This window comes from Oncorhynchus mykiss, chromosome 10 (genome assembly GCF_057628025.1).
Source record: "Oncorhynchus mykiss isolate SJ-2025 chromosome 10, ASM5762802v1, whole genome shotgun sequence".
In the NCBI taxonomy this organism is placed as follows: domain Eukaryota; kingdom Metazoa; phylum Chordata; class Actinopteri; order Salmoniformes; family Salmonidae; genus Oncorhynchus; species Oncorhynchus mykiss.
This window is the reverse complement of record NC_143031.1, coordinates 10,314,879-10,336,766: the sequence shown is the minus strand read 5'-3', so window position 1 is coordinate 10,336,766 and position 21,888 is coordinate 10,314,879. Positions and strand designations below refer to the sequence as shown.

The window sequence follows — 21,888 nt, the reverse complement described above, 5'->3', positions numbered from 1 at the left end:
TCCCCGCTAGCACTGACTTTGCTGATAGCTACTTTACTTACTATGTCCCATCTAGCTCTCTTAAGATGAATGCCCTCAGTCGCTCTGGATACGAGTTAAATGACTGAAATGTAAATGTAATATCAGATCATGTTCTCTGGTTTTCCCTCCACCAATACATCCTATCAGTCTTTCACATGGGCAGGGGAAATTCCTGAATGCATTTCATCTGACAAATAATAGGATGTATTTATAAAGTATGAAAATATTATGAGGGCAGGGGTTCACAAGCTAAACAACTGATAATTTATAGCTGACAGCTGAGTTCCTCTTGCAGGAAATTACCTGACCTTATTACTGTAAACGATCAAACATACAGTGCCTTGCGAAAGTATTCGGCCCCCTTGAACTTTGCGACCTTTTGCCACATTTCAGGCTTCAAACATAAAGATATAAAACTGTATTTTTTTGTGAAGAATCAACAACAAGTGGGACACAATCATGAAGTGGAACGACATTTATTGGATATTTCCAACTTTTTTAACAAATCAAAAACAGAAAAATTGGGCGTGCAAGATTATTCAGCCCCCTTAAGTTAATACTTTGTAGCGCCACCTTTTGCTGCGATTACAGCTGTAAGTCGCTTGGGGTATGTCTCTATCAGTTTTGCACATCGAGAGACATTTTTTTCCCATTCCTCCTTGCAAAACAGCTCGAGCTCAGTGAGGTTGGATGGAGAGCATTTGTGAACAGCAGTTTTCAGTTCTTTCCACAGATTCTCGATTGGATTCAGGTCTGGACTTTGACTTGGCCATTCTAACACCTGGATATGTTTATTTTTGAACCATTCCATTGTAGATTTTGCTTTATGTTTTGGATCATTGTCTTGTTGGAAGACAAATCTCCGTCCCAGTCTCAGGTCTTTTGCAGACTCCATCAGGTTTTCTTCCAGAATGGTCCTGTATTTGGCTCCATCCATCTTCCTATCAATTTTAACCATCTTCCCTGTCCCTGCTGAAGAAAAGCAGGCCCAAACCATGATGCTGCCACCACCATGTTTGACAGTGGGGATGGTGTGTTCAGGGTGATGAGCTGTGTTGCTTTTACGCCAAACATAACGTTTTGCATTGTTGCCAAAAAGTTCAATTTTGGTTTCATCTGACCAGAGCACCTTCTTCCACATGTTTGGTGTGTCTCCCAGGTGGCTTGTGGCAAACTTTAAACAACACTTTTTATGGATATCTTTAAGAAATGGCTTTCTTCTTGCCACTCTTCCATAAAGGCCAGATTTGTGCAATATACGACTGATTGTTGTCCTATGGACAGAGTCTCCCACCTCAGCTGTAGATCTCTGCAGTTCATCCAGAGTGATCATGGGCCTCTTGGCTGCATCTCTGATCAGTCTTCTCCTTGTATGAGCTGAAAGGTTAGAGGGACGGCCAGGTCTTGGTAGATTTGCAGTGGTCTGATACTCCTTCCATTTCAATATTATCGCTTGCACAGTGCTCCTTGGGATGTTTAAAGCTTGGGAAATCTTTTTGTATCCAAATCCGGCTTTAAACTTCTTCACAACAGTATCTCGGACCTGCCTGGTGTGTTCCTTGTTCTTCATGATGCTCTCTGCGCTTTTAACGGACCTCTGAGACTATCACAGTGCAGGTGCATTTATATGGAGACTTGATTACACACAGGTGGATTGTATTTATCATCATTAGTCATTTAGGTCAACATTGGATCATTCAGAGATCCTCACTGAACTTCTGGAGAGAGTTTGCTGCACTGAAAGTAAAGGGGCTGAATAATTTTGCACGCCCAATTTTTCAGTTTTTGATTTGTTAAAAAAGTTTGAAATATCCAATAAATGTCGTTCTACTTCATGATTGTGTCCCACTTGTTGTTGATTCTTCACAAAAAAATACAGTTTTATATCTTTATGTTTGAAGCCTGAAATGTCGCAAAAGGTCGCAAAGTTCAAGGGGGCCGAATACTTTCGCAAGGCACTGTAAGCCAGTTAGATTTGTAAACAGTTTGGTATAGTTTAAACCTTTTTTTAATATCCAGAATTACAGTGCTTTCAGAAAGTATTCCGACCCCTTGAGTTTTTCCACATTTTGTTACGTTACAGCCTTATTCTAAAATGGATTATATAGTTTTTTTCCCCCTCATCAATCTACACACAATACCCCATAATGACAAAGCAAACAGGTTGTAGAAATGTTTGACCAAATAACATTTAAAATAAACTGAAATATCACATTTACATTAGTATTCAGACCCATTGTTGAAGCAACTTTGGCAGATATCTGCAGATCATCTCAAGCTCTGTCAGGTTGGATGGGGAGTGTCGCTGCACAGCTATTTTCAGGTCTCTCCAGAGATGTTTGATCGGGTTCAAGTCCGGATCTCTGGCTGGGCCACTCAAGGACATTCAGACTTGTCCCGAAGCCACTCTTGTGTTGTCTTGGCTGTGTGCTTAGGGTCATTGTTCTGTTGGAAGATGAACCTTCGCCCCAGTCTGAGGTGCTGAGTGCTCTGGAGCAGGTTTTCATCAAGGATCTCTGTACTTCGTTCCTTTCCTCTTTCCCTCGATCCTGACTAGTCTTCCAGTCCCTGCAGCTGAAAAACATTCCCACAGCATGATGCTGCCACCACCATGTTTCACCGTAGGGATGGTGCCAGGTTGTCTTTCCGGAAGGTTTTCCCATCTCCACAGAGGAACTCTGGAGCTTTGTCAGGCTGACCATCGGGTTCTTGGTCACATCCCTGACCAAGGCCCTTCTCCCATGATTTTTCAGTTTAGCCGGGCGGCCAGCTCTAGGAAGAGTCTTGGTGTTTCCAAACTTCTTCCATTTAAGAATTATGGAGGCCACTGTGTTCTTGGGAACCTTAAATGCTGCAGACATTTTTTGGTACCCTTCCCCAGATCTGTGCCTCAACCCAATCCTGTCTCGGAGCTCTACAGACAATTCCTTCGACCTCATGGCTTGTTTTTTGCTCTGACATTCACTGTCAACTGTGGGACATTATATAGACAGGTGTGTGCCTTTCCAAATCATGTCCAATCAATTTAATTTACCACAGGTGGACTCCAATCAAGTTGTAGAAACATGGAAATTGGATGCACCGGAGCTCAATTTCGAGTCTCATAGCAAAGGGTCTGAATACTTATGTAAATATATTTAAATTAGGATTATTTTTTTAAATACATTTGTGTATTGTGTAAACATGCAGACTATTTAGTCTTCCCAACATGGACAAAAGGTCCATCTCTCTCTACAGTGATGCAAAAAAAGGATGTATTCTGTCAGCAGATGAGAGGAAATATGGAACTACGCTCACAAAGCTGCTTCCCTGTTTTTCATTGTCTTTCCAAAGGGTGGAAACCCCACGAAGGAAGTGTAGAGCTCGTCTTCCTCCTCTGCTGCAGACTAGGGTCAACATCCTGTAAAGCCACAACAACACAATGCCAGTGTGCTTTGACTCTGAACCCCAAATAGGGGTCATGGTCAGTAGGTACGAAACAGGAGAAAAATATATGTTTTGTTCCTTCTGAACATGACTGTTGTTTTTATTTAACCTTTATTTAACTAGGCAAGTCAGTTAAGAACAAATTCTTATTTTCAATGACAGCCTAGGAACAGTGGTGTTAACTGCCTGTTCAGGAGCAGAACAACAGACTTGTACCTTGTCAGCTTGGGGATTTGAACTTGCAACCTTTCGGTTACTAGTCCAACACTCTAACCACTAGGCTACCCTGCCGCCCCTACCCTGATGTTCTTCACATCTGTGTTGGTATAGAATCTATAGATAGATTCATAGCCGAGGGAAGTAGGGGTACTGACACCCTCTGAAAAATCACAATTAAAAAATATATAGTATATAATTATTTTTACAAAAGTAGTGCACTGTAATAGTCCTATATCAGCAGATATATCCATCTACAGCACCAGCACGGGCAAAAAATATATGTCCCCCCATTGGCGAAATAAATGACAGCACCCCCACCCCCAATACTACTTCCCTACTTCTATGGTAATCAACGTGTTTTTAAATGTACAGTAACCTCTGTATGGGACAGGTTATACTACTGCTAGTTCACTTTGCCATTCCATTTATTCTGCTTTTCCTTCCTGACTGAAACCCCAGCGCCACTTCTATTCCCATCAACTGGTCCAATGAAATGAGAGAGACACAGAAATTGTGGCATACAAATGTTGGTCAATTTAATTAAAAACATTCTATTTCATCAAAATATGCAACTGGGTTTCTGAAATTCATTGTTTGTTCCTCATGAATACGTCTCAATGTACCTTAAAAACACACACTCAAACACACCGCGAGAGATGCAGAGGAAGTCAGTGTGAACAGCTGCTGGAGTAAAGGTCAAGACGACTGGTGTGACTTAGTCTGTCCACGGTACAACCCCTAGAGTCCTGCTAAGGTTGTGACCCCTTCTATGTTATAAGGTCTGACTCTTGTCACCAGAACATATTGAACACTCTTTCTCTCAACACCCTCTCAAACATGCAGTACACTCTCTCTGTCTCTCTCTCGGTTTCTGTCTCTGTCTCTCTCTCTCTCTTACACACACACAAATGATTACGCAATGCTAAATACATTGCTCTGATAAGTATCTTAAAGTACAGTGAAGCAGAATTTCTAAACATTAATGTCATTAAAAACTTTGCAATGGACACTTCATCCCAGCACATTCAGTTTGTACAACATTACAGTTTTTTAAGTTCTGCGGAAACCTCCGGTAGTTCATCTTAAGATAATATCAGGTATGAACAGAAAACAGGAGGGTGAAAGTGTCACGTTTACATAATGGGATGTTTACTGGGGAATGAGAAGGGAACTAATCTGACGCAGTGACGGTCTACTAACTTCACTAACCAAGATCACAACTAAAAGGTAGGCTCCCGGGGGAGGAAGGCTCCTGGGGGAGGAAGGGTCCCGGGGGAGGATGGCTCCCGGGGGAGAAAAGCTCCCGAGGGAGGAAGGCTCCCGGGGGAGGAAGGCTCCCGAGGGAGGACGAGTTGACTGGCAGAGCTACATGTAACGTCTGCAGAAAGAGGCTACAGGTCAGGTCAAGGCTACTACTACGGGGGGGGGGGGGTTAATAGAAGGACTGACAGCTGGCTGACTAGAAGCTACAGTGGAGATGGAGAACAGGCAGGGGGTTCTGGAACATGGTTTGTAACAACATGGGCTGTTACTGTATATTCCTATAGTTTCCTCAGATCTTATTTTTTGGTTGTTCAGTTTCCACTAAAAACAAGACAAGTTTTTTTTAAAGAGTTTTTGTAAAAGGTAGATTTTTGAAATGCCAGGTTAGCAGGTGTTCCTGTCCTGTGGTGGAGTCTCTTGCTGCTCCTGGTTGGTTGTCTTCGGTCACGGAGGCGGAGTCCTCCTGCTCTGGCTGAGGCACAGAGACACCCCTGCTGCTATCCCAGCATGCCTTGCAGAAACACCTCCCTGTCTCGTGGAGGAGCGAGGAGAAGAGAGAGGGAGGGCACACAGCTTAACAAACCCTCACACAACTCTAAACAAACACTTTACATGACCACCTAGCTCGGCTCGGTTCTCCAGAACTGTTCCTTCATCTGCTCAGACACGTGTCTGCCTCACAACCGCACCCAAATCTCCACTTGTCAAAAGCTGGTCTTCCCTTGGTGGTCTGTCTTTTCCTGCATGCGTGCCCTCTCCAGGTGCCAGGCACTAGTTCTCTACGGGCGTGGGGTCCTGGGGCAGTGTGGCGGGCATGGACGTGGGTGTGGTTGGTGTGGGGGCGGGAGGTGCCTGGGTGGGCAGGGGGGCGGGCGGCTGGCTGATGATCACCTGCACCACGTAGTCCCTGGAGATCTTCAGCTCCTCCAGCTTCATCTTGTCTGTGAGCGGCCGGCCTGAGAAGAACCAGCGCTGGGTGGCCGCCGCCACGCCCTCCACCGCCTGCAGCTGCCGCTTCATGTGCTGCACCGTGTCCGTGGTCCTCACCGCCAGGCGCAGGTCCCGGCCCGTGGACAGACGCAGGCGTAGCTGGCACTCCTGGCCCTCGCTGGGGGGGGGCTCGCTGACCTCAAGGCTCTCAAGGTCACTCTTCTCCTCGATCATGTTGACGGGTGGGGACAGGCAGTAGACTGGCAGCTGGTAGCGATTCCCCAGCTCATCATAGCACTCCGTCAGCGCGCCTGCAGGGACACACACAGAGGGACAGAGGAACAAAGTCAATCACTAAACAGGACAGACCAATGACATCTGGTTAATTACTCAGTCTGACCGTCTAGTCATTTCAATAGAATTCCACTATATTCAGGTCTGTCTACTACCTCTGCTCTGACTCTCAATCTCTCTCTCTCTGCTTTTATTTCTACACATATCATGCCATTACTCTTTTATATGTTCATCTTGATGGAATGTTGACTAGATGGATAGAATAGAGAGAGAATAGACAGAGAGAGAGAGAGAGAGAGGGGGGGGAGAGAGAGAGGGGGGAGAGAATCGACAGAGAGAGAGAATAGACAGAGAGAATAGAGAGAATAGACAGCGAGAATAGACAGAGAATAGACAGAGAGAATAGACAGAGAGAATAGATAGAATAGACAGAGAGAATAGACAGAGAGAGAGGAGAGAGAGAGAGGGGAGAGAATAGACAGAGAGAGGAGAGAGAGAGAGATAGAGGGGAGAGAATAGACAGAGAGAGAGAGAATAGACAGAGAGAATAGCGAGAATAGACAGAATAGACAGAGAATAGACAGAGAGAATAGAGAGAAGAGAGAGAGAATACAGAGAGAGAATAGAGAAAATAGACAGAGAGAATATATAGAATAGACAGAGATATTGACAGAGAGAATAGAGAGAATAGAGAGAGAGAATAGAGAGAATACATAGAGAGGAGAGAGAATAGAGAGGAGAGAGGAAGAATATAGAGAGAAGGAGAGATAATAGAGAGAAAGAATAGAGAGGAGAGAATAGAGAGAAAGAATAGAGAGGAGAGAATATAGAGAAAGAATAGAGAGAAGAGAGAGAATAGAGAGAAGAGAGAGAATAGAGAGAGAATATAGAGAGAATATAGAGAAAGAAGAGAGAAGAGAGAATATAGAGAAAGAATAGAGAGAAGAGAGAGAATAGAGAGAATAGAGAGAGAATATAGAGAATGAATAGAGAAGAGAGAGAATAGAGAGAAGAGAGAGAATAGAGAGAAAGAATAGAGAGGAGAGAGAGAATAGAGAGAAGAGAGAATAGCGAGAGAATATAGAGAAAGAATAGAGAAGAGAGAGAATAGAGAGAATAGAGAGAATAGAGAAATAATAGAGAGAAGAGAGAGAATAGAGAGAAGAGAGAGAGAATAGAGAGTAATAATAGAGAGGAGAGAATAGAGAGAAGAGAGAGAATAGAGAGAGAATATAGAGAAAGAATAGAGAAGAGAGATAATAGAGAGAATAGAGAGAAAGAATAGAGAGGAGAGAGAGAATAGAGAGAAGAGAGAGAATAGAGAGAGAATAGAGAGAAAGAATAGAGAAGAGAGAGAATAGAGAGAAGAGAGAGAGAATAGAGAGAAAGAATAGAGAGAAGAGAGAGAATAGAGAAAGAATAGAGAGAAGAGAGAGAATAGAGAGAGAATATAGAGAAAGAAGAGAGAGAGAATATAGAGAAAGAATAGAGAAGAGAGAATATAGAGAAAGAATAGAGAGAAGAGAGAGAATAGAGAGAAGAGAGAGAATAGAGAGAGAATATAGAGAAAGAATAGAGAAGAGAGAGAATAGAGAGAATAGAGAGAGAGAATAGAGAGAAAGAATAGAGAGGAGAGAGAGAATAGAGAGAAGAGAGAGAATAGAGAGAATATAGAGAAAGAATAGAGAAGAGAGAGAATAGAGAGAAGAGAGAGAATAGAGAGAAAGAATAGAGAGAAGAGAGAGAATAGAGAACGAATAGAGAGAAGAGAGAATAGAGAGAGATAGAGGAAGAATAGAGAGAGAAGGAGAGATAATAGAGAGAGGAGGGAGAATAGAGATAAGGAGAGGGAGAACAGAGAGGAGATAGGGAGAATAGAGAGAGATGGAGGGAGAAAAGAGAAGGAGAAAGGGAGAATAGAGGAGAGAATAGAGAGAGATGGAGGGAGAATAGAGAAAAGAAAGGGAGAATAGAGGAGAGAGAATAGAGAGAGAGATGGAGGGAGAATAGAGGGAAGGAGAGAGAATAGAGAGAGAGAACAGAGAGGAGGGAGAAGAGAGGAGAGAGAATAAAGAGAGGAGGGAGAATAGAAAGGAGGATGTTTCACTGACCTATGACACGGGAACACACTTGTCATTGACTCATCTCTACTCTCTATTTGTGTGGAATTCAGGAAGGATGAGGGAGTAGCGGTTTCATGCTGTCTGTTCGTCACACTACACCTGTTACACCACAACACGACGACTCTGTGGTTTCACTGTCTGTCTGCGCCCCCCCCCCCCACACCTTTTATTAGCAGATGCAGGGACACACACACGCAATCTACTTCAGCGCAGAGGAACAATGACAGAATTGTGGTAATAAAATGTGTGTTGGTGATGTGATATGGATTGACAGATGTCTTTTAGAGAATAGGCCAGTCCTGTACGTGTCCCAGCCATAACGGCCAGCCCTGTACGTGTCCCAGCCATAAAGCCCAGTCCTGTACGTGTCCCAGCCATAAAGGCCAGTCCTGTACGTGTCCCAGCCATAAAGGCCAGTCCTGTATGTGTCCCAGCCATAAAGGCCAGTCCTGTACGTGTCCCAGCCATAAAGGCCAGTCCTGTATGTGTCCCAGTCATAAAGGCCAGTCCTGTACGTGTCCCAGCCATAAAGGCCAGTCCTGTACGTGTCCCAGCCATAAAGGCCAGTCCTGTATGTGTCCCAGCCATAAAGGCCAGTCCTGTACGTGTCCCAGCCATAAAGGCCAGTCCTGTATGTGTCCCAGTCATAAAGGCCAGTCCTGTACGTGTCCCAGCCATAAAGGCCAGTCCTGTACGTGTCCCAGCCATAAAGGCCAGTCCTGTACGTGTCCCAGCCATAAAGACCAGTCCTGTACGTGGCCATAAAGGCCAGTCCTGTACGTGTCCCAGCCATAAAGGCCAGTCCTGTACGTGTCCCAGCCATAAAGGCCAGTCCTGTACGTGTCCCAGCCATAAAGGCCAGTCCTGTACGTGTCCCAGCCATAAAGGCCAGTCCTGTACGTGTCCCAGCCATAAAGGCCAGTCCTGTACGTGTCCCAGCCATAAAGGCCAGTCCTGTACGTGTCCCAGTCATAAAGGCCAGTCCTGTACGTGTCCCAGCCATAAAGGCCAGTCCTGTACGTGTCCCAGTCATAAAGGCCAGTCCTGTATGTGTCCCAGCCATAAAGGCCAGTCCTGTACGTGTCCCAGTCATAAAGGCCAGTCCTGTACGTGTCCCAGCCATAAAGGCCAGTCCTGTACGTGTCCCAGCCATAAAGGCCAGTCCTGTACGTGTCCCAGCCATAAAGACCAGTCCTGTACGTGGCCATAAAGGCCAGTCCTGTACGTGTCCCAGCCATAAAGGCCAGTCCTGTACGTGTCCCAGCCATGAAGGCCAGTCCTGTACGTGTCCCAGCCATAAAGGCCAGTCCTGTACGTGTCCCAGCCATAAAGGCCAGTCCTGAACGTGTCCCAGCCATAAAGGCCAGTCCTGTACGTGTCCCAGTCATAAAGGCCAGTCCTGTACGTGTCCCAGCCATAAAGGCCAGTCCTGTACGTGTCACAGTCATAAAGGCCAGTCCTGTATGTGTCCCAGCCATAAAGGCCAGTCCTGTACGTGTCCCAGCCATAAAGGCCAGTCCTGTACGTGTCCCAGCCATAAAGGCCAGTCCTGTACGTGTCCCAGTCATAAAGGCCAGTCCTGTACGTGTCCCAGCCATAAAGGCCAGTCCTGTACGTGTCCCAGTCATAAAGGCCAGTCCTGTATGTGTCCCAGCCATAAAGGCCAGTCCTGTATGTGTCCCAGCCATAAAGGCCAGTCCTGTACGTGGCCATAAAGGCCAGTCCTGTACGTGTCCCAGTCCTAAAGGCCAGTCCTGTACGTGTCCCAGCCATAAAGGCCAGTCCTGTATGTGTTCCAGCCATAAAGGCCAGTCCTGTACGTGTCCCAGCCATAAAGGCCAGTCCTGTACGTGTCCCAGCCATAAAGGCCAGTCCTGTACGTGTCCCAGTCATAAAGGCCAGTCCTGTACGTGTCCCAGCCATAAAGGCCAGTCCTGTACGTGTCCCAGCCATAAAGGCCAGTCCTGTACGTGTCCCAGCCATAAAGGCCAGTCCTGTACGTGTCCCAGTCATAAAGGCCAGTCCTGTACGTGGCCATAAAGGCCAGTCCTGTACGTGTCCCAGTCATAAAGGCCAGTCCTGTACGTGTCCCAGCCATAAAGGCCAGTCCTGTACGTGTCCCAGTCATAAAGGCCAGTCCTGTACGTGGCCATAAAGGCCAGTCCTGTACGTGTCCCAGTCATAAAGGCCAGTCCTGTACGTGTCCCAGCCATAAAGGCCAGTCCTGTATGTGTTCCAGCCATAAAGGCCAGTCCTGTACGTGTCCCAGCCATAAAGGAATGTCCTGTACGTGTCCCAGCCATAAAGGCCAGTCCTGTATGTGTCCCAGCCATAAAGGCCAGTCCTGTACGTGTCCCAGCCATAAAGGCCAGTCCTGTACGTGTCCCAGCCATAAAGGCCAGTCCTGTACGTGTCCCAGTCATAAAGGCCAGTCCTGTACGTGTCCCAGCCATAAAGGCCAGTCCTGTACGTGTCCCAGTCATAAAGGCCAGTCCTGTACGTGTCCCAGCCATAAAGGCCAGTCCTGTACGTGTCCCAGCCATAAAGGCCAGTCCTGTATGTGTCCCAGCCATAAAGGCCAGTCCTGTATGTGTCCCAGCCATAAAGGACTGTCCTGTACGTGTCCCAGCCATAAAGGAATGTCCTGAACGTGTCCCAGCCATAAAGGCCAGTCCTGTACGTGGCCATAAAGGCCAGTCCTGTACCTGTCCCAGCCATAAAGGCCAGTCCTGTACGTGTCCCAGTCATAAAGGAATGTCCTGTACGTGTCCCAGCCATAAAGGCCAGTCCTGTACGTGTCCCAGTCATTAAGGCCAGTCCTGTACGTGTCCCAGTCATAAAGGAATGTCCTGTACGTGTCCCAGCCATAAAGGCCAGTCCTGTACGTGTCCCAGTCATAAAGGTCAGTCCTGTACGTGTCCCAGCCATAAAGGAATGTCCTGTACGTGTCCCAGCCATAAAGGCCAGTCCTGTACGTGTCCCAGCCATAAAGGCCAGTCCTGTACGTGTCCCAGCCATAAAGGCCAGTCCTGTACGTGGCCATAAAGGCCAGTCCTGTACCTGTCCCAGCCATAAAGGCCAGTCCTGTACGTGTCCCAGTCATAAAGGAATGTCCTGTACGTGTCCCAGCCATAAAGGCCAGTCCTGTACGTGTCCCAGTCATTAAGACCAGTCCTGTACGTGTCCCAGCCATAAAGGAATGTCCTGTACGTGTCCCAGCCATAAAGGCCAGTCCTGTACGTGTCCCAGTCATAAAGGCCAGTCCTGTATGTGTTCCAGCCATAAAGGCCAGTCCTGTACGTGTCCCAGTCATAAAGGCCAGTCCTGTACGTGTCCCAGCCATAAAGGCCAGTCCTGTACGTGTCCCAGTCATAAAGGCCAGTCCTGTACGTGTCCCAGCCATAAAGGCCAGTCCTGTACGTGTCCCAGCCATAAAGGCCAGTCCTGTATGTGTCCCAGCCATAAAGGCCAGTCCTGTATGTGTCCCAGCCATAAAGGACTGTCCTGTACGTGTCCCAGCCATAAAGGAATGTCCTGAACGTGTCCCAGCCATAAAGGCCAGTCCTGTACGTGGCCATAAAGGCCAGTCCTGTACCTGTCCCAGCCATAAAGGCCAGTCCTGTACGTGTCCCAGTCATAAAGGAATGTCCTGTACGTGTCCCAGCCATAAAGGCCAGTCCTGTACGTGTCCCAGTCATTAAGGCCAGTCCTGTACGTGTCCCAGTCATAAAGGAATGTCCTGTACGTGTCCCAGCCATAAAGGCCAGTCCTGTACGTGTCCCAGTCATAAAGGTCAGTCCTGTACGTGTCCCAGCCATAAAGGAATGTCCTGTACGTGTCCCAGCCATAAAGGCCAGTCCTGTACGTGTCCCAGCCATAAAGGCCAGTCCTGTACGTGGCCATAAAGGCCAGTCCTGTACCTGTCCCAGCCATAAAGGCCAGTCCTGTACGTGTCCCAGTCATAAAGGAATGTCCTGTACGTGTCCCAGCCATAAAGGCCAGTCCTGTACGTGTCCCAGTCATTAAGACCAGTCCTGTACGTGTCCCAGCCATAAAGGAATGTCCTGTACGTGTCCCAGCCATAAAGGCCAGTCCTGTACGTGTCCCAGTCATAAAGGCCAGTCCTGTACGTGTCCCAGCCATAAAGGAATGTCCTGTACGTGTCCCAGCCATAAAGGCCAGTCCTGTACGTGTCCCAGCCATAAAGGCCAGTCCTGTACGTGTCCCAGCCATAAAGGCCAGTCCTGTACATGGCCATAAAGGCCAGTCCTGTACGTGTCCCAGCCATAAAGGCCAGTCTTGTACGTGTCCCAGCCATAAAGGCCAGTCCTGTACGTGTCCCAGCCATGAAGGCCAGTCCTGTACGTGTCCCAGCCATAAAGGCCAGTCCTGTACGTGTCCCAGCCATAAAGGCCAGTCCTGTATGTGTCCCAGCCATAAAGGAATGTCCTGTACGTGTCCCAGCCATAAAGGCCAGTCCTGTATGTGTCCCAGCCATAAAGGCCAGTCCTGTACGTGTCCCAGCCATAAAGGCCAGTCCTGTACGTGTCCCAGCCATAAAGGCCAGTCCTGTACGTGGCCATAAAGGCCAGTCCTGTACGTGTCCCAGCCATAAAGGCCAGTCTTGTACGTGCCCCAGCCATAAAGGCCAGTCCTGTACGTGTCCCAGCCATGAAGGCCAGTCCTGTACGTGTCCCAGTCATAAAGGACAGTCCTGTACGTGTCCCAGCCATAACGGAAAGTCCTGAACGTGTCCCAGCCATAAAGGCCAGTCCTGTACGTGTCCCAGTCATAAAGGCCAGTCCTGTACGTGTCCCAGCCATAAAGGCCAGTCCTGTACGTGTCCCAGCCATAAAGGCCAGTCCTGTATGTGTCCCAGCCATAAAGGCCAGTCCTGTATGTGTCCCAGCCATAAAGGACTGTCCTGTACGTGTCCCAGCCATAAAGGAATGTCCTGAACGTGTCCCAGCCATAAAGGCCAGTCCTGTACGTGGCCATAAAGGCCAGTCCTGTACCTGTCCCAGCCATAAAGGCCAGTCCTGTACGTGTCCCAGTCATAAAGGAATGTCCTGTACGTGTCCCAGCCATAAAGGCCAGTCCTGTACGTGTCCCAGTCATTAAGGCCAGTCCTGTACGTGTCCCAGTCATAAAGGAATGTCCTGTACGTGTCCCAGCCATAAAGGCCAGTCCTGTACGTGTCCCAGTCATAAAGGTCAGTCCTGTACGTGTCCCAGCCATAAAGGAATGTCCTGTACGTGTCCCAGCCATAAAGGCCAGTCCTGTACGTGTCCCAGCCATAAAGGCCAGTCCTGTACGTGTCCCAGCCATAAAGGCCAGTCCTGTACGTGGCCATAAAGGCCAGTCCTGTACCTGTCCCAGCCATAAAGGCCAGTCCTGTACGTGTCCCAGTCATAAAGGAATGTCCTGTACGTGTCCCAGCCATAAAGGCCAGTCCTGTACGTGTCCCAGTCATTAAGACCAGTCCTGTACGTGTCCCAGCCATAAAGGAATGTCCTGTACGTGTCCCAGCCATAAAGGCCAGTCCTGTACGTGTCCCAGTCATAAAGGCCAGTCCTGTATGTGTTCCAGCCATAAAGGCCAGTCCTGTACGTGTCCCAGTCATAAAGGCCAGTCCTGTACGTGTCCCAGCCATAAAGGCCAGTCCTGTACGTGTCCCAGTCATAAAGGCCAGTCCTGTACGTGTCCCAGCCATAAAGGCCAGTCCTGTACGTGTCCCAGCCATAAAGGCCAGTCCTGTATGTGTCCCAGCCATAAAGGCCAGTCCTGTATGTGTCCCAGCCATAAAGGACTGTCCTGTACGTGTCCCAGCCATAAAGGAATGTCCTGAACGTGTCCCAGCCATAAAGGCCAGTCCTGTACGTGGCCATAAAGGCCAGTCCTGTACCTGTCCCAGCCATAAAGGCCAGTCCTGTACGTGTCCCAGTCATAAAGGAATGTCCTGTACGTGTCCCAGCCATAAAGGCCAGTCCTGTACGTGTCCCAGTCATTAAGGCCAGTCCTGTACGTGTCCCAGTCATAAAGGAATGTCCTGTACGTGTCCCAGCCATAAAGGCCAGTCCTGTACGTGTCCCAGTCATAAAGGTCAGTCCTGTACGTGTCCCAGCCATAAAGGAATGTCCTGTACGTGTCCCAGCCATAAAGGCCAGTCCTGTACGTGTCCCAGCCATAAAGGCCAGTCCTGTACGTGGCCATAAAGGCCAGTCCTGTACCTGTCCCAGCCATAAAGGCCAGTCCTGTACGTGTCCCAGTCATAAAGGAATGTCCTGTACGTGTCCCAGCCATAAAGGCCAGTCCTGTACGTGTCCCAGTCATTAAGACCAGTCCTGTACGTGTCCCAGCCATAAAGGAATGTCCTGTACGTGTCCCAGCCATAAAGGCCAGTCCTGTACGTGTCCCAGTCATAAAGGCCAGTCCTGTACGTGTCCCAGCCATAAAGGAATGTCCTGTACGTGTCCCAGCCATAAAGGCCAGTCCTGTACGTGTCCCAGCCATAAAGGCCAGTCCTGTACGTGTCCCAGCCATAAAGGCCAGTCCTGTACATGGCCATAAAGGCCAGTCCTGTACGTGTCCCAGCCATAAAGGCCAGTCTTGTACGTGTCCCAGCCATAAAGGCCAGTCCTGTACGTGTCCCAGCCATGAAGGCCAGTCCTGTACGTGTCCCAGCCATAAAGGCCAGTCCTGTACGTGTCCCAGCCATAAAGGCCAGTCCTGTATGTGTCCCAGCCATAAAGGAATGTCCTGTACGTGTCCCAGCCATAAAGGCCAGTCCTGTATGTGTCCCAGCCATAAAGGCCAGTCCTGTACGTGTCCCAGCCATAAAGGCCAGTCCTGTACGTGTCCCAGCCATAAAGGCCAGTCCTGTACGTGGCCATAAAGGCCAGTCCTGTACGTGTCCCAGCCATAAAGGCCAGTCTTGTACGTGCCCCAGCCATAAAGGCCAGTCCTGTACGTGTCCCAGCCATGAAGGCCAGTCCTGTACGTGTCCCAGTCATAAAGGACAGTCCTGTACGTGTCCCAGCCATAACGGAAAGTCCTGAACGTGTCCCAGCCATAAAGGCCAGTCCTGTACGTGTCCCAGTCATAAAGGCCAGTCCTGTATGTGTCCCAGCCATAAAGGCCAGTCCTGTACGTGTCCCAGCCATAAAGGCCAGTCCTGTACGTGGCCATAAAGGCCAGTCCTGTACGTGTCCCAGCCATAAAGGCCAGTCCTGTACGTGTCCCAGCCATAAAGGCCAGTCCTGTACGTGTCCCAGCCATAAAGGCCAGTCCTGTACGTGTCCCAGCCATAAAGGCCAGTCCTGTACGTGTCCCAGCCATAAAGGCCAGTCCTGTACGTGTTCCAGCCATAAAGGAATGTCCTGTACGTGTCCCAGCCATAAAGGCCAGTCCTGTACGTGTCCCAGTCATAAAGGCCAGTCCTGTACGTGTCCCAGCCATAAAGGCCAGTCCTGTACGTGTTCCAGCCATAAAGGAATGTCCTGTACGTGTCCCAGCCATAAAGGCCAGTCCTGTACGTGTCCCAGCCATAAAGGCCAGTCCTGTACGTGTCCCAGCCATAAAGGCCAGTCCTGTACGTGTCCCAGCCATAAAGGCCAGTCCTGTACGTGTCCCAGTCATAAAGGCCAGTCCTGTACGTGTCCCAGCCATAAAGGCCAGTCCTGTACCTGTCCCAGCCATAAAGGCCAGTCCTGTACGTGTCCCAGCCATAAAGGAATGTCCTGAACGTGTCCCAGCCATAAAGGCCAGTCCTGTACGTGTCCCAGCCATAAAGGAATGTCCTGTACGTGTCCCAGCCATAAAGGCCAGTCCTGTACGTGTCCCAGTCATGAAGGCCAGTCCTGTACGTGGCCATAAAGGCCAGTCCTGTACGTGTCCCAGCCATAAAGGCCAGTCCTGTACGTGTCCCAGCCATAAAGGAATGTCCTGTACGTGTCCCAGTCATAAAGGCCAGTCCTGTACGTGTCCCAGCCATAAAGGCCAGTCCTGTACGTGTCCCAGTCATAAAGGCCAGTCCTTTACGTGTCCCAGTCATAAAGGCCAGTCCTGTACGTGTCCCAGTCATAAAGGCCAGTCCTGTACGTGTCCCAGCCATAAAGGCCAGTCCTGTACGTGTCCCAGCTAGGCCCATAAATTACAACAACCAGATCAGTTCACTACCTGAAATCAAAATGGTTCTACCTGGAACCAAAAGGATTCTACCTGGAATCCAAACGGTTCTACCTGGAACCAAAATTATTCTACCTGGAATCAAAATGGTTCTACCTGGAACAAAAAGGGCCCTACCTGGAATCAAAACGGTTCTACCTGGAATCAAAACGGTTCTACCTGAAATCAAAACGGTTCTTCAAAGGGTTCTCCTATGGGGACAGCCGAAGAACCCTTTTTGGTTCTGGAGAGTGCTTGTAAAAAATGTATATTTTCCGTCCGCATTAGCAGACAGACAGGACTAGGGAATGATCAATGACTTACCATGGAAAGACTAACCGGTGTGAAGCAGGGCTCCATTTAACTGTTGCTTCATGTTGGAACAGTCTATTCTTTAGTCCTCACACATCCATTCTTAAGGCTACTTCACAACACACTCAACAATGTCACCACAATAAACAGTCATTTCTGCAAATAAAATAACCTATTTCAATGTAGAGCAGGAAAGTCAATGAAAATGTGATCAATTGTGCGAGAGCACGTGAAGGATCTCTGCATGCTGAATGTTGATGTGACGAGGAGCATCAAGGCTTTCTGATTTCAACAGCTCTTATGTGAGTGAATGAGTGAGTGAGTGAGTGAGTGAGTGAGTGAGTGAGTGAGTGAGTGAGTGAGTGATTGTCCAAATTGATGCCAAAACGTGTACAGACGTGCAAGACGGAATATTGGAACGTTGAGGGAGGCAACCCATCCGTCTTTACTGAGGCCCAGAAAACAGTCGCAGACTGGCCCGTCAGTCAGCCAGTCATTCAGCCAGTCAATCAGCCAGTCAATCAGTCAGCCCCTTTAGACCAGACCAGTCAGTGTAGTCAGTCAGTCAGTCAGCCCCTTTAGACCAGACCAGTCAGTGCAGTCTGTCAGTCAGTCAGTCAGTCAGTCCCTTTAGACCAGACCAGACAGTCAGTCAGCCCCTTTAGACCAGACCAGACAGTCAGTCAGCCCCTTTAGACCAGACCAGTCAGTTTGTCAGTCAGTCAGCCCCTTTAGACCAGACCACTACAGTAAGTCAGTTTGTCAGTCAGTCTGTCAGTCAGTCAGCCCCTTTAGACCATACCAGTCAGTCAGCCCCTTTAGACCAGACCAGTCAGTCAGTCAGTCAGTCAGCCCCTTTAGACCAGACCAGTCAGAGCAGTCAGTCAGTCAGTCAGCCTCTCTAGACCAGACCAGTCAGTGCAGTCAGTCAGTCAGTCAGCCCCTTTAGACCAGACCACTACAGTAAGTCAGTCAGTCAGCCCCTTTAGACCAGACCACTACAGTAAGTCAGTCTGTCAGTCAGTCAGCCCCTTTCGACCAGACCAGTCAGTGCAGTCAGTCAGTCAGCCCCTTTAGACCAGACCAGTCAGTGCAGTCTGTCAGTCAGTCAGCCAGTCCCCACACAGCTAGCAGGCAGTGAGAGAGGTATAAAGCCAATACAGAGGCTTCACAAATCACTTAGAAGCACATTTTATCAGGTCTAAAAGTGACTCTCTTCACCATGCAGTGTGAAGAGGAAGTGATTGTGAAGGATACAACAGACTAATGCTCTCCATTAATCTCCTCCTCTCAGAGGAGGCCCGTCTACTGACCTCTCATTAATACTGCCTTCCTTTAGAGGTTTCTCTACACTGGCCACAGTACTGAACCACCTCCCTCTCTCCTACTTCATCCTCCCATCATCACTCAGATTCCTCTGAATGGGACAGATAGAGTTGAGAGAGAAAGAGAGAGAGAGATTGAAAGAGAAATAGAGAAAGAGGGAGAGGGGAGGAGAGAAAGCAGAGGTCAGGCAGAGAGGGAGGAAAAGAGAGAGAGAGAGAGAGGGGGGGAAGAGAGAGAGAGAGATTGAAAGAGAAATAGAGAAAGAGAGGGGGAGAGAGGGGAGGAGAGAAAGCAGAGGTCAGGCAGAGAGAGAGTGAGAGCGGGAGTAGGAGGGGGTGGGAGAGAGAGAGAGCGAGAAAGAGAGGGAGAAAAAGGGGAGGAGAGAGAGGGAAAGAGAGAGAGAGAGAGAGGGAGGGGGGGAGAGAGAGGGAGGGAGGGGGAGAGGGAGGGGGGAAAGAGAGAGAGAGAGAGAGAGAGAGAGAGAGAGAGAGAGGGGAGGAGAGAGAGAGAGGGGAGGAGAGAGAAGGGGAAGAGAGAGAGAGAGGGGAGGAGAGAGAGAGGGGAGAAGAGAGAGAGAGGGGGGTGAGAGTGGGGAGGAGAGGTGAGAGAGAGGGGGGAAGAGAGAGAGAGGGGGGAAGAGAGAGAGAGGGGAGGAGAGAGAGAGAGAGAGAGAGGGGAGGAGAGAGAGAGGGGAGGAGAGAAAGCAGAGGTCAGGCAAAGAGAGAGTGAGAGCCGGAGTAGGAGGGGGTGGGAGAGAGAGAGAGCGAGAAAGAGAGGGAGAAAAAGGGGAGGAGAGAATGCCGAGGTCTGGCAGAGAGAGAGGGGGGAGAGAGAGGGAAAGAGAGAGAGAGAGAGAGAGAGAGAGGGGGGAAGAGAGAGAGGGGGGGAGGGGGGAGAGGGAGGAAAAGAGAGAGAGAGAGAGAGAGAGAGGGGGGGGAGAGAGGGGGGAAGAGAGAGAGAGAGGGAGGGGGAGAGGGAGGGAGGAAAAGAGAGAGAGAGAGAGAGAGAGAGAGAGGGGAGGAGAGAGAGAGGGGAGGAGAGAGAAGGGGAAGAGAGAGAGAGAGGGGAGGAGAGAGAGAGGGGGAAGAGAGAGAGAGGGGGGGTGAGAGTGGGGAGGAGAGGTGAGAGAGAGGGGGGAAGAGAGAGAGAAGGGGGAAGAGAGAGAGAGAGGGGAGGAGAGAGAGAGAGAGAGAGAGGGGAGGAGAGGAGGAACTCACTGCCTTCCTGAAGACAAACAATGTACACGAAATGCACCGAGACTGTACTGGTGAAGGTGGTAAATGACCAGTGGTGTCAGACCGAGGCTCTGCGTCTGTCCTCGTGCTCCTAGACCTTAGTGCTGCTTTTGAGACCATCGAACATGACATTCTTGTGGAGAAATTAGAAACCCTAATTGGTCTACGAGGACAAGTTCTGACCTGGTTTAGATCTTATCTGTCGGAAAGATATCAGTTCGTCTCTGTGGATGGTTTGTCCTCTGACAAATCAATTGTAAGTTTTGGAGTTCCTCCAGGTTCCGTTTGGTTGTTTTCACTATATATTCTACCTCTTGGTGATGTCATTCAGAAATACAATGTTAATTTTCACTGCTATGCAGACAACACACAGCTGTACATTTCAATGAAACATGTTGTAGCCCCAAAATGTCCTACCCTGGAAGACTGTGTTTCAGACATAAGGAAGTGGATGGTGGCAAATGTTCTACTTTTAAACTCAGACAAAACAGAGATGCTTGTTCTAGGTCCCAAGAAACAAAGAGATCTTCTGTTGGATCTGACAATTAATCTTAATGGTTGTACAGTCGTCTCAAATAAAACTGTGAAGGACCTCGGCGTTACTCTGGACCCTGATGTCTCTTTTGACGAACATATCAAGTTTGTTTCATGAACAGCTTTTTTTTCCATCTACGTAACATTGCAAAAATCAGAAACTTTCTGTCCAAAAATGATGCAGAAAAATTAATCCATGCTTTTGTCACTTCTAGATTAGACTACTGCAATGCTCTACTTTCCGGCTACCCGGATAAAGCACTAAATAAACTTCAGTTAGTGCCTAACACGGCTGCTAGAATCCTGACTAGAACCAAAACTTTGATCATATTACTCAAGTGCTAGCCTCCCTACACTAGCTTCCTGTTATGACTAGGGCTGATTTCAAGGTTTTACTGCTAACCTACAAAGAATTACATGGGCTTGCTCCTACCTATCTCTCTGATTTGGTCCTGCCGTGCATACCTACACATACGCTACGGTCACAAGGCGCAGGCCTCCTTACTATATCGGGGCGCAGGTAGCCTAGGGGTTAGCGTGTTGGGCCAGTAACCGAAAGGTTGCTGGATCTAATCCCTGAGCTGACAAGGTAAAAATATGTCATTCTGCCCCTGAACAAGGAAGCTAACCCACTGTTCCCTGGTAGACTTTCAATGTGAATAAGAATTTGTTCTTAACTGACTTCCCTAGTTTAAAAAAAAATTCTCCCTGGAATTTCTGAGCAAAATGCTGGAGGCAGGGCTTTCTCCCATAGAGCTCCATTTTTATGGAATGGTCTGCCTATCCATGTGAGAGACGAAGACTCGGCTGTGCTTTGGCAAAGTGGGTAGGGTTACCTGGTTGGCCCTGTCCGGGGGTATAGTCGGACGGGGCCACAGTGTCCCCCGAACCACCCGTCTCAGTCTCCAGTATCTATGCTGCAATAGTCTATGTGCCGGGGGGCTAGGGTCAGTCTGTTATATCTGGTGTAATTATCCTGTCTTATCTGGTGTCCTGTGTGAATTTAAGTATGCTCCCTCTAATTCTCTCTCTCTCCCTCTGTCCCTCCCCTCGCGGAGGACCTGAGCTCTAGGATCATGCCTCAGGTCCCCAGTCCACTTGGTCGAGCTGCTGCTCCTGTTCTGCCTGCGGCCAAGGAACCCTGACCTGTTCACTGGATGTGCTACCTTGTCCCAGACCTGCTGTTTTGGACTCTCTCTCTACCGCATCTGCTGTCTCGATCTCTGAATGCTCAGCTATGAAAAGCCAACTGACATTTACTCCTGAGGTGCTGACCTGTTGCAACATCTACAACCACTGTGATTATTATTATCTGACCCTGCTGGTCATCTATGAACGTATGGACATCTTGAAGAACAATCTGGCATTAAATGGCCATGTTCTGTTATAATCTCTACCTGGCAATGCCAGAAGAGGACTGTCCACCTCTCAGAGCCTTCTCTGTCCACCTCTCAGAGCCTTCTCTGTCCACCTCTCAGAGCCTTCTCTGTCCACCCCTCAGAGCCTTCTCTGTCCACCCCTCAGAGCCTTCTCTGTCCACCTCTCAGAGCCTTCTCTGTCCACCTCTCAGAGCCTTCTCTGTCCACCTCTCAGAGCCTTCTCTGCCCACCTCTCAGAGCCTTCTCTGTCCACCTCTCAGAGCCTTCTCTGCCCACCTCTCAGAGCCTTCTCTGTAGACCCGGCACAGCCAGAAGAGGACTGTCCACCTCTCAGAGCCTTCTCTGTCCACCTCTCAGAGCCTTCTCTGTCCACCTCTCAGAGCCTTCTCTGTCCACCTCTCAGAGCCTTCTCTGTCCACCTCTCAGAGCCTTCTCTGTCCACCTCTCAGGGCCTTCTCTGTCCACCTCTCAGATCCTTCTCTGTCCACCCCTCAGAGCCTTCTCTGTCCACCTCTCAGAGCCTTCTCTGTCCACCTCTCAGAGCCTTCTCTGTCCACCTCTCAGAGCCTTCTCTGTCCACCTCTCAGAGCCTTCTCTGTCCACCTCTCAGAGCCTTCTCTGTCCACCCCTCAGAGCCTTCTCTGCCCACCTCTCAGAGCC

General features: G+C 49.0%; 1 protein-coding gene across 1 annotated transcript in view; it reads right to left on the bottom strand.

Moving 5' to 3' along the window:
- Nucleotides 1–4,177: 4,177 nt before the first annotated feature.
- Nucleotides 4,178–21,888, bottom strand: part of LOC110533311 (ubiquitin domain-containing protein 2) — an 80,615-nt gene continuing 62,904 nt past the window's right edge. Inside the window, exon 3 of the mRNA XM_036989675.2 lies at nt 4,178–6,170. Coding sequence (XP_036845570.1) covers nt 5,701–6,170 — 470 coding nt within the window. The 3' untranslated portion in view covers nt 4,178–5,700. The remainder of the gene's footprint in view (nt 6,171–21,888) is intronic.